General features: G+C 28.4%; 1 protein-coding gene across 1 annotated transcript; it reads right to left on the bottom strand.

Moving 5' to 3' along the window:
* Positions 1 to 11,438: 11,438 nt before the first annotated feature.
* Positions 11,439 to 12,133, bottom strand: LOC111678693 (PRL-1 phosphatase). The gene is made up of 3 exons (XM_046956176.1): positions 12,105 to 12,133; positions 11,625 to 11,756; positions 11,439 to 11,555 (listed from the first exon to the last, which is right to left on the bottom strand). The coding sequence occupies exons 1-3, from the start codon at positions 12,131 to 12,133 to the stop codon at positions 11,444 to 11,446; spliced, it is 273 nt and encodes a 90-aa protein (XP_046812132.1). The 3' UTR covers positions 11,439 to 11,443.
* Positions 12,134 to 12,410: the final 277 nt, after the last annotated feature.

The following is a 12,410-nucleotide window of genomic DNA, read 5'->3' on the forward strand; positions in this document are numbered from 1 at the left end:
ACTAGAACAGAACTAGAACAGAACTAGAACAGAACTAGAACAGAACTAGAACAGAACTAGAACAGAACTAGAACAGAACTAGAACAGAACTAGAACAGAACATGAACAAAAATAGTACAGAACTAGAACAGAACTACTATCTAAACCACTGTTTCACTGAAATTGTTTCTTTACCAAGCGGAAGTTGAAAAACGAATTATTTAATAAATATACGAATCAAAACGGAAATGCATAATAGAGCACGTATAACAGATGTATTGAAGAACAAATTTATGAGGATTAGTTTTTGGTCAATTTGTGTATAACAAGGTACGAGAAAAATAGCACAAATAAAAAAATTACAAAGTTGCAAATTATTTATGAATTATTGAAAAGTTGGCAGAAGTAAATTGCAGAAAATATGCTTAAAAATAAAAGCTTAAAAACTAAAGTCAGCACAACCCAACTACTGAACTTTTCCTTCCCATACCTAGAGATTAAACACAGGCTAGAAAAAGAAAAAATTGTCTACGACTAATTTATGAGGTTGTAAATTCCTAGCTTCAAGTCTAAGAAAATCCTCTATTAACTACATTTGAAATTAAGACCATTGACCAAAGGGTTGAATTAGTTGGATGGGCACGTTTGTATAAACAGCAGCCTTTAACTAAATTTGAACTTATTTGCTGTATAAGTGTGATGATGATGTTGATGTTGGAAGTGTATGGAATGTTTATATTTTTTTAAGTTTATTAAACCATATTGTCCTTTTAACAAAAAAAAACATTTAGTTTCTTTAAGCTATTTGTTCAAACCTGTCAAATGCTAAACTTGAACACTTTCAATGTGTATGTAAGTATGTAAGTAGACATTTGTTCCTTTTGGCTAAATAAAATATTCCCCAATTGCTAGTTTATTTAGGCTTCCACAGCTTAGTTCGTTATTTTTTTTTTTTTTTTTTTTTGTTATACTTTTTTCTCATTGTTGGCAACGAGTTTGTTTTTAAAATATGTAGTTGCTGTACATTTTCATCCTGGCATGGTCCAGTCTATTATGGTTTGTAATTGAGACACAGTAACAGGACTTTTGAGAGCAAAGACATAGAAATGAAAAACAGTCAATAAAATAGTAATTTGTAAAAAAAAACTATATTATGTAGTTTAATTCAAAAAGTTTTTCAATGTTTATTTAAATTGTATAGTATTATAAGTATAATACCCATATGATTTTTGTAATTTGAAAATTAGAAAGGAATAATACATCTATTGAAAATTGGGCTGATGTAATATGAAGTCAGTTTCTTTAATAAATATATAAGAATCTAACTTGAGGCGTACCTATCAATTACAATATACATACATATATATAATTAGATATTTTGAAATTATACAAATATAATTTATAATTTAACAGTATAAAATGATTTTAAAACCCCACGCCCTGCTGCTTGAAACGCATAGAAATAATAACTCTAAAACCTCTTAACTAAATAACTATAGTTAAATTAAACTAATCATTCTCTAGATCCATGAAAGCTTTGACAATACGGGGCTTCGATTTTCATAGTTTCATATTAATTTTTTTACCTATACATTAAACCAGTATAGGGTGGATTGTATTGGTCCCTCCAGTTCAGTTCTAGTTCAGTTCTAGTTCAGTTCTAGTTCAGTTCTAGTTCAGATCTAGTTCAGTTCTAGTTCAGTTCTAGTTCAGTTCTAGTTCAGTTCTAGTTCAGTTCTAGTTCAGTTCTAGTTCAGTTCTAGTTCAGTTCTAGTTCAGTTCTAGTTCAGTTCTAGTTCAGTTCTAGTTCAGTTCTAGTTCAGTTCTAGTTCAGTTCTAGTTCAGTTCTAGTTCAGTTCTGGTTCAGTTCTAGTTCTTTAGTGCATTTAAGATTTGCATGTTTGTTCACCTCTTCAAATTTTAACAATCTACAGGACACCAATGTTCTATGTTCTATGCTTTATCTTATTCAATGTTAATAGCTGAATATATTTCTCCGATTTCCCTTCATTTTCTTTTACTAACAGCAAAAATTCTGCATGCCTCAGGAGAAATATTTCCAAAAGCTGTTATGCTCTCAAAAGCCCTATGTATACAGCACTGCTAGTACTGCAACATTTGCTTTTCTTCACGAAATTACGAAATATAAAAACATAACATGTACTTCACCAAAGAGCTTTTACGATTATGTTAGCTTGCTCAACAAATAGTTCACAATGTTAGTTTCTATAAGAGTAATACTTTCACATAAGTAAACTAAAATGTTATTTTATAATTTTATTCATTTTTATAAATATGTATAAAAACATTTTGAATCTAAAAGCGCTTATAAAGAGATAATATGTTTAATGGGCGTACACAAAGAAACAACCTTTTAAGCAATTTCGTAAATAAACTCAAACAAATATTTAGTTTTTTTTTTTATATTACATTGCAATAAAAAGAATTACTTACAGTTTCTCACATAATTAAAGTCTAACATAAGTTATTCACAATAGAAATATTCTTGTTTCTAATATAAAAACATTTTTAGAACATGCAATATTTTATAGAAATTTGTTATTTAATGTAGAGCGTAAAGTGCTGATCAAATTTGATGTGATGCCTCTTTAAAATGTTTCTTTATTTTTTAATAAATTAAAAATTATCAGCTATAGACTATTGTATAGAAAATGCTGCCAAGTTGCTAAAATGTGCCACCAAATTTGCACTAAACAACTTATTAAATTCTAATGAAAACAAATATTTTGTTGAAATTCAAATTGCTTTAATAATTTTTGTTGAAAATTATTTATTTGGGAAGCTAATTTGGTTCAAACTTTATTAAAATTTTTATAGTTCAGCTGTAGTTCAGTTCTAGTTCAGTTCTAATTCAGTTCTAGTTCAGTTCTAGTTCAGTTCTAGTTCAGTTCTAGTTCAGTTCTAGTTCAGTTCTAGTTCAGTTCTAGTTCAGTTCTAGTTCAGTTCTAGTTCAGTTCTAGTTCAGTTCTAGTTCAGTTCTAGTTCAGTTCTAGTTCAGTTCTAGTTCAGTTCTAGTTCAGTTCTAGTTCAGTTCTAGTTCAGTTCTAGGTCAGTTTTAGTTCAGTTCTAGTTCAGTTCCGCAAAATTGTAAATTTAGAAAAGTGTTCCACATATTCCTAAAAATTTGTAGTATGAGTGATATATGAAATAAATATCAATCATACGTAATAGAAAAATAATTATCTAAAGAAATATAATTTTTGAGTTATAACATTTTAGTTTTTTAAATTAGTGAAATATTTTATTTTTATAATTCCAAAAATATTGTAAATTTTTATATTAATAGATACGCTTTTAGGTCTTTGAAATTCATACCAAAAAGCTATATAAATACATATAAATGTAAGACCTTTGTTTCCTCTTCTCTATCATTATCAAACATCAAAATATGCATTGACATAAAAATGCATTTATTTGGAAAACTATGCTTATTTCTCTCTATGGGATATAAATATGCAAATTGTAAATATGCACAAGTACGGACAAGTGTTAGTATTCAGTGAGAGTATTTAGTTGTTGTTATTATTTTTTTGCATATTATTTTACCATAAGTTTAAGTGTATGTACTAATAATACTTAATGTCCCTAAAGTGTGTGTAATCATGAAGAAAATATATTTTAATATATGCTCAGTGGCTCCCATAGTACAAAAGTACACACAAACACATATATACATATGTATATACTTGCATAAAAATGAGCAGTGCCACACAAATAAATTAAAAATATGAAAAAAAACAGAGCAACAATAATGTAAACAAACTAAACATACACCCAAACCATCAGCAGCATCAGCAACAACTATAGCAAAAACATATAACGAATACAAATGAATATGAATGTGAGTATTTTGTTAGTTTTCAAGTATTTTTGTAAAGAGTATGAGAACAAGTAGAGAGCAGGATAGTTTAAGTGTATGATACACTCATTGTCCTTTTATGTGCATGAGGCGTATGATGTGCATATGTTTGTAAATTTTCTTCTGCTATTTTTCACTTAGTGCTCGCGTTATGTTCCCCTGAGTAAAAGGTGTACAGATTTATACACTTATGTATACACATGTATATATACAGCACAACTTTGAGAATATGTTTGTATTGTATATATATATATATATAAAATAAATAGGCTTCGTTTATGATGAGTGCTAGCAAAAAAATCAACATACACTTAACAAAATAACAGAATATTTAGTTCACGTTCGGTTTTAGTTCACGTTAGGTTTTAGTTCACGTTCTAGTTCAGTTCTTGTTCAGTTCTAGTTCGGTTCTAATTCAGTTCTAGTTCAGTTCTACTTTAGTTCTAGTTCAGTTCTAGTTCAGTTCTACTTTAGTTCTAGTTCAGTTCTAGTTCAGTTCTAGTTCAGTTCTAGTTCAGTTCTAGTTCAGTTCTAGTTCAGTTCTAGTTCAGTTCTAGTTCAGTTCTAGTTCAGTTCTAGTTCAGTTCTAGTTCAGTTCTAGTTCAGTTCTAGTTCAGTTCTAGTTCAGTTCTAGTTCAGTTCTAGTTCAGTTCTAGTTCAGTTCTAGTTCAGTTCTAGTTCAGTTCTAGTTCAGTTCTAGTTCATTTCTAGTTCATTTCTAGTTCAGTTCTAGTTCAGTTCTAGTTCAGTTCTAGTTCAGTTCTAGTTCAGTTCTAGTTCAGTTCTAGTTCAGTTCTAGTTCAGTTCCAGTTCAGTTCTAGTTCAGTTCTAGTTCAATACTAGTTCAGTTCTAGTTCAATTCTAATTTAGTTCTCGTTTAGTTCTAGTTAAGTTCAGTTCTAGTTCAGTTCAGTTCTAGTTCAGTTCTAGTTCAGTTCAAGTTCAGTTCTAGTTCAGTTCAAGTTCAGTTCTAGTTCAGTTCTAGTTCAGTTCTAGTTCAGTTCTAGTTCAGTTCTAGTTCAGTTCTAGTTCAGTTCTAGTTCAGTTCTAGTTCAGTTCTAGTTCAGTTCTAGTTCTAGTTCAGTTCTAGTTCAGTTCTAGTTCAGTTCTAGTTCAGTTCTAGTTCAGTTCTAGTTCAGTTCTAGTTCAGATCTAGTTCAGTTCTAGTTCAGTTCTAATTCAGTTCTAGTTCAGTTCTAGTTCAGTTCTAGTTCAGTTCTAGTTCAGTTCTAGTTCAACAAATTTTTCTCAGTGTTCATACCAAATTTCGTTGCACCTGTACAAATAAAACCATACAAATGTATGTATGTAGGTACATTTGTGTTAGTTTAATATGTTTACACATGTACAATATTATACACAATACGCGCATTTGTAAATGTGTGCGATGTTTTTGATTTTGCACACCAGGCGAACATAATTTGCAATTAGTCTAAAAGCATCATTCATACAAAAAATCACGCATACACAGAAATAATTACATACAAACAAAAACATATTCTCGCACTTTGTTTGTCATTTATACAAAGCGAATGTATGAACGTAAATATGTGTGTGCCTCTAAGTATATTTACTATATATAAAAGCAAATTCACGAAAATAGGATAAAACAGGAGTTTGTGATGAAATTCTCTTGGTCTCTCTCCCATAAACATACAACAATTTATAGAATAACAAGTACATGTACAAATAGGGAAAAGCTGTGCACGTTTATAAATGTTTATTATGATGTTATCTTGTTTTTTGTACTTTCTTGTTATTATATAGATACAAATAGTTGAGTTTATATTGGAGAAAACTGTATTGTAGTTTATGGATAGGTATGTGAATATGCACTTATGGTACTGTCGCGTTTTAGTTGTTCCTTCGTTTTTGTTTTGGTTGCTTGATAAGATGGAGTCAAAAATTTCACATACATACTCTCAACTATACTGAAGTATATATATGAACACATATACGTGTGTATGTTTTTGACAAAACCTATAAATTTTACTAGGCTTACAGAAATTTGACTACGCTATTTAGTTCTCGTATACATTTTTTTTTACTTTTTCTATAATTGTGTATAGATGTTAGTGTATATTCACAAATTTCCACGAATTTTAACAAAGGATATTGTCATAAGAAGATGATACATTTGTACGAATGTTTGTCAAAGTGCTTTGAAATCAAGTGTACATGAATGTCATCTTTTTGTATGATATCTTTTTTTTTGGGAAATTCATGAACAAATGAGTAAATAACCAAAGTTTTCATATTCTTATTCCTCTTTTTCATACTAAGCGTATGAGTTATACCAATAATTAATACGTCGCTCATACTCCATTTGTAAAAGAATTATACTAACTAACTAACTAACAGTTCTATTCCAGTTTTAATTCAGTTCTACTTCTGTTCTGGTTCAGATCTTGTTCAGTTCTAGTTCAGTTCCAGTTTAGTTCTAGTTCAGTTCTAGTTCAGTTCTAGTTCAGTTCTAGTTCAGTTCTAGTTCAGTTCTAGTTCAGTTCTAGTTCAGTTCTAGTTCAGTTCTAGTTCAGTTTTAGTTTAGTTCTAGTTCAGTTTTAGTTCAGTTCTAGCTCATTTTAAGTTCAGTTTTAGTTCAGTTCTAATTCAGTTCTAGTTCAGTTTTAGTTCAGTTCTAGCTCAGTTTTAGTTCAGTTTTAGTTCAGTTCTAGTTCAGTTCTAGTTCAGTTCTAGTTCAGTTCTAGTTCAGTTCTAGTTCAGTTCTAGTTCAGTTCTAATTCAGTTCTAGTTCAGTTCTAGTTCACTTCAAGTTCACTTCAAGTTCAGTTCTAGTTTAGTTCTAGTTCAGTTCTAGTTCAGTTCTAGTTCAGTTCTAGTTCAGTTCTAATTCAGTTTTAGTTCAGTTCTAATTCAGTTCTAGTTCAGTTCTAGTTCAGTTCTAGTTCACTTCTAGTTCAGTTCTAGTTCAGTTCTAGTTTATTTCTAGTTCAGTTCTAGTTCAGTTCTAGTTCAGTTCTAGTTCAGTTCTAGTTCAGTTCTAGTTCAGTTCTAATTCACTTCTAGTTCAGTTCAAGTTCAGTTCTAGTACAGTTCTAGTTCAGTTCTAGTTTATTTCTAGTTCAGTTCTAGTTCAGTTCTAGTTCAGTTCTAGTTCTGTTCTAGTTCAGATCTAGTTCAGTTCTAGTTCAGTTCTAGTTCAGTTCTAATTTAGTTCTAGTTCAGTTCTAGTTTAGTTTTAGTTCAGTTCTAATTCAGTTCTAGTTCATTTCTACTCCAGTTCAGTTCCAGTTTACTAACAGTTTAGTTCCAGTTTACTAACAGCAAAGCTTTTTCAACAAAGCTCATTGGTTTATTAAAATGGTTTGTGTCCATAGTGAGGAAAAGCTTTATGTCTCCAATAAAAGTACAAAAAAGTTTTGTAATATGCATATATACGCCGAACAAAAAGCACAAAAGCATTTTGTAAGATGTTATTATGCACTGAGCAAAAAAATATACACAAAACCTACAGTATTGCCAACAATTTTCTATACAACTAGTTATGCAGTTGAAAAGCTCTATATTCTATATTATTATGCACTGAGCAAATAAAATATACACAAAACCTGCAGTATTGCCAACAATTTTCTATACAACTAGTTATGCAGTTAAAAAGCTCTATAAAATTTTCTAAAGAAAATAATTTTCTTTAGAAAAAGTTTCTCTATTTCTTTAATACCCTTCCAATTTAACTTTAAAAATAAAAAACTTTTTTTCAAATTTTTTTTTATATTTTTTTATAATTTATTTATTTTTATTATAAAACTACATGTTGTATTTTTTTGTTTGTTTTGTTGTTGTTATTTGGTATGATACTAAAACATACACAATTTGTTTATTAATTCTTTTTTTTTTTGTTCTTCTCACTTTTTTCTCTTGCAAATTTATTAATTTCATTTCTTTTTCTTTCTTTTTTTAGAAGAAGATCTAAGATCTTCTTAATTTAATGATTTTATTTATTTATTTATTTATTTTTTTTTGGATTTTTTGTAATTATTTAAATAATAATTATTTATTTTATTTATTTTTTATTTTAAATGTTTTTATCGCTTAAATATTATTACAAAGTGATTAATACCATGTTACAAACTAACATGAATATATGAATGAATTTAATGAATTGAATAGATGAATTCATGAACGAATGAATGTATGAAGAATGATACATTTTTATTTTTTTTTTAATTTGTTGTTGTTGCTGTTTGTTTGTTTTTGTTGTGAAGGGGTTGTGAAGTTGGGAAATATTGCTAAAAACCAGTTGATTTTTATATTAAAACAAAAAATATGTAACAAATATTGCTAAAGAAATAAATATAAAAAATTTCAATTTAAAATTGTTTTTGTCGTTTTGAAATTTACAATTTGTCAAATGTGTGTTTTTTTGTAATTTCTTTTATAAAAACTAGTATTAACAATGTTCATTATAAAAAAATTAAAAAATTTAAACAAATATCTTCATTTTTAATATTTTTTTTATAATTTTGTTTATTTTTTTTTTTTACTTTTTCCTTGTAGTATGTTACTAAATTACTTTCAAAATGTGTAGCATAGTTTCAGGATGTCATATATTTATTGAACTTTTAGCAACTTTAAGTTGTCAACTATAGCCTCCCCGGATGTAACAGAAGATATTACTTTGATCACGATACATTTCTATAAGAAAAAGTTGCTCTTTATCCAAACAATTTCCTTGAGAAATGATCAGTTTTTTTTATTGGCACTCCGATATAGAGCAATATTTCATAGAAAACTATAATTAAGAGCAATCTTTTTACTGTTTGAGAGCCATTTTGTTTAGAGCAAATTTCTATACAAAAAGTTGCTAAGATTTAGGGCAATTGTCTATAGAAAAAGTTACCCCGATCGAGAGCTATTATATAAAGAAGAGTTTTATCCGATTCAAGCAATTGTCTATGAAAATGGATGCTCGGTTTCAGCAAAAAATTTCTGTAAAAAAAATTGTTTAATTCAGAATTATTTCCTTAAGAAACTGATTGACAGCTCTGGTTCAAGCCCAATTTCTATAGAAACAGTTATATTTATTCAAAGCAATTGTTTCTCAAAAGTTGTTTTAATTCACAGCAATTTTCTCTAGAAAAAGTTGTTCCCATTAAGAGCAATTGTCTATGGATGCTACGGTTCAGATAAATTTTCTATAAAAAAGCTTCAGACTTATTTTCAACAGAAAAAGTTGACAGCAATTTTGTACAGAAACAGTTGCTTTTTTCAATGCAATTATTTTTTAATGTTGTTTTTATTCAAAGCAATTGTTTCTTAAAAGTTGCTTGTTATTCCGAAAGGAAATATCTATATATAAAGTTGCACCAGTTCAGAGTAATTATATATAGAAAAAGTTGTTCCGATTAGGAACAATTATCTATAGAAAAAGTTGCTCCTATTATGAACAATTAGTTGCTCCGATTCAGGGCAATTGTCTATACTAAAGGTTGGTCCTATTTAAAAAAAAAACTCTCTACAGAAATAGTTGTTGCTTGTATTTAAAGCAATTGTTTTTTTAAAAGTTGCTTTTACACAGAGCAATTTTATATATTTAAATGTTGCAATGAGGTAATTTCTATATAAAAATTTGATCTGTTACAAAGCAATTTTCTATATAAAAAGGTAGTCACATTTAGATCAGTTTTCTGCAAAGAAAAGTTGCCAAAATTGAGTGCAATTTTCTTTGATCTGTTGCAGTAAAAATTTAAAAAAAAATTTGCTCTGCTAAAGTGCAATTTTCCTTAGAAAAGTTGCCCTTTTATAGTGCAACTTTCTTTAGAAAAGTTGCTCTGTTACAGTCCAATTTGCTTGAGTTAAAGTTGCTGTGTTGCAGTGCAATTTTCTTAAGAGAAAGATGCTTTGATAAAGTGCAATTTTCTTAAGAGAAAGTTGCTTTGGTAAAGTGGAATTTTCTTAAGAAAATTTTGCTCTGTTAGAGTGCAATTTTCATAAGAAAAAGATGCAGTTTTCTTTAGAAAATGTGCAGTTTTCTTTAGAAAATGCTGCTCTGTTCTGTTTCAGTGAAGTATTCTTTAGAAAAAGTTGTTTTTTGTTCAGTGCATTTTCTGTAGTAAAAGTTGCTGAGTTACAGTGCAATTTGATTTTTTAAAAGTTGCTCTGTTACAGTGCAATTTTCTTAAGAAAAAGTTGCTCTGTTACAGTGCAATTTGCTGTATTAAAAGTTGCCCTGTTACAGTGCAATTTTCTTTAGTAGGAGTTGATCCGTTACAGTGCAATGTTCTTAAGAAAAAGTTGCTTTGATAAAGGGCAATTTTCTCTAATAAAGGTTGCTCTGCTACAGTGCAATTTCTTTAGAAAACGTTGCTCTATTAGAGTACAATTTTCTTTAGAAAAAGTTGCCATGTTAAAGAGCGATTTCTTTAGAAAAAGTTACTGTTAAAGAATAATTTTTTTTTTGAAAAATTTGCTGTGTTACAGCTTAATTTAGAAAAAACTTAGAAAAGGTTGCCCTGTTACAGTGCAATTTCTTTAGAAAAAGTTGCTCTGTTAAAATTTGTTTTCTTTTGAAAATGTTGCTGTGTTAAAGCGCAATTTTCTTCAGAAAAAGTTGCTCTGTTACAGTGAAATATTCTTAAGAAAAATTTGCTTTGATAAAGTGCAAATTTTTCTTTAGAAAAGGTTTGTCTCTTAGAGTGCAATTTAGTTAGAAAAAGTGGTTTTTAAGAGAAAGATGACAACAGAGAACAATTGAGAACAAATTTCTTGCAGAAAAGTTACTCTTATTGAGAACAATTTTCTTGCAGAAAAAGTTCATCTGTTTCGTCAGAATTTTCTTTAGTAGTATCAATTCCAGAAAACTATTTTCCTTCCACTACCAACAATATTTAATCATCCTAAAAAATGATTTTAAAGAATTTTTTTAAAAGAATCAATTCATAAATTGTTTTGTAAAGTTGTGTTTCTATTTTTTTCTTTTAAACATTATTATTTTAACTATTATTTGCAAAATTAATTCTAAATAATAATTACAAAAAAAAGAAAACATAAATCAATTAACAAAAACAAAAAAAAGAAAATAAAGAAAAAATTTTGTTTGTTTAAAAACTACATCTTTTAATTAAAATAAAAAAATAATAAAATATTTTATATATAATCATATCAATTAAATAGAGTGTTGCATTTTTTAAAAACTATTGATGGGAGTTAAGGTAGGAGGGGGGTGGAGAACAAATTTTGTTAGACGTTTAGTTTTTCCAAAAGTTAAAGGAAAAGTGGTGTTTGTGTGTGTTTGTTTAATAGTGTTTTTAGAAAAAAAAATTTTTACAAAAATGTTTTTAAATTTAAATTTTTTTTGTTCCTTTTAAAGATGTTTCTTTTGTTGTTGTTGGTTTACATTTTTGCTGTTGTTGTGGTTCCATCATTATCATCATCATAATTTCTTTGTTTTTTGTTGTTGTTGTTGTTGTTTTACAATTACATTTTTGTTTTATTTATCAATCATCAATTAAGCATCAATTAAGTTATTTTTTTTCTATTTCTTTTCTTATTCTTCTCTCTTTTTTTTTAAATTAAAAAATGAACACTTTTCAACTGGTGGGAATTTATATGGTTTTTGGAAATCTATTGCACGCAACATGAATTTTTATGGCCATTTTTGTGCTTTAGCCTGGCTTTGGGCTTGTAACGTTCCAAATATGATAATTGTTTGGCATTAATGGCTCCTCGTCGTTTGCTAAAAGTGTGAGAAAAAAAAAACAAATTAATTTAAAATTTTCAAAATATTTTAACTCATTCCACTTACTCTCTTATCATTTCTACAGCTGCCTCATATTTTAAACCCAATTCAATAAGAGCCAAGGCTACCAAAACCGGTGCACGGCCGAGACCAGCGACACAGTGCACAGCAACACAAGCTTCTGGATTTTGTTGGTATCTGTAGATTTTTGTGGGGAAAAAAGAAGATAAAAACAATTATTAAAGCGAAATACTTTTAATAAACAAACAAATTAAATAACATCTTTTTTAATTTTTTAGAATAGTAATACAAATAATTCCTTGGGTGCAGGTTTTTACACAAAATGTTGCTCTGATTCAAGGCAATTTTCTATAGAAAAATTTTAATTGAATTTTCAAAGAAATTTTCGCTAGCAAGAGTTGATTTGATTCAAAGCAAATTTGTCAAGTAAAAGTTGCTGTGTTTCAAAAAAAAAATATCCTTAAAACATTGCCATGATTCAAACCAAATTTTAATACAAAAAGTTGCTCTGAATCAAAGCAATACTGTATAGAGATGCTCTGATTAAAAGCCATTTTCTTCCAGTATTCAAAAGTATTTGATTAGGAACCAAATCATGATGACAGTTTATAATTAGTCTATAGTCTATTCTATTGTGTAGTCTATAGCCTAGTCTATTGTGTAGTCTATAGTGTAGTCTATAGTCTAGTATACAGTCTAGTCTATAGTTTAGTCTATATTCTTGTCTATAGTCTAGTCTATAGTCTAGTCTATAGTGTAGTCTATAGTGTAGTCTATAGTCTAGTCTATAGTCTAGTCTATAGTCTAGTCTATAGTCTAGTCTATAGTCTA

The sequence above is a fragment of the Lucilia cuprina genome, chromosome 2 (assembly GCF_022045245.1).
Source record: "Lucilia cuprina isolate Lc7/37 chromosome 2, ASM2204524v1, whole genome shotgun sequence".
Lineage (NCBI taxonomy): Eukaryota > Metazoa > Arthropoda > Insecta > Diptera > Calliphoridae > Lucilia > Lucilia cuprina.

Excerpts from the sequence above, each read along its gene's own strand:
- LOC111678693 (XM_046956176.1), bottom strand. The coding sequence starts at position 12,133 with ATGGCTTTTAATCAGAGCATCTCTATACA. Across the intron at positions 11,757-12,104 it reads AATCAGAGCATCTCTATACA|ATACCAACAAAATCCAGAAG; the intron begins GTATTGCTTTGA and ends AAAAATCTACAG. Across the intron at positions 11,556-11,624 it reads GCTGTAGAAATGATAAGAGA|CAAACGACGAGGAGCCATTA; the intron begins GTAAGTGGAATG and ends TCACACTTTTAG.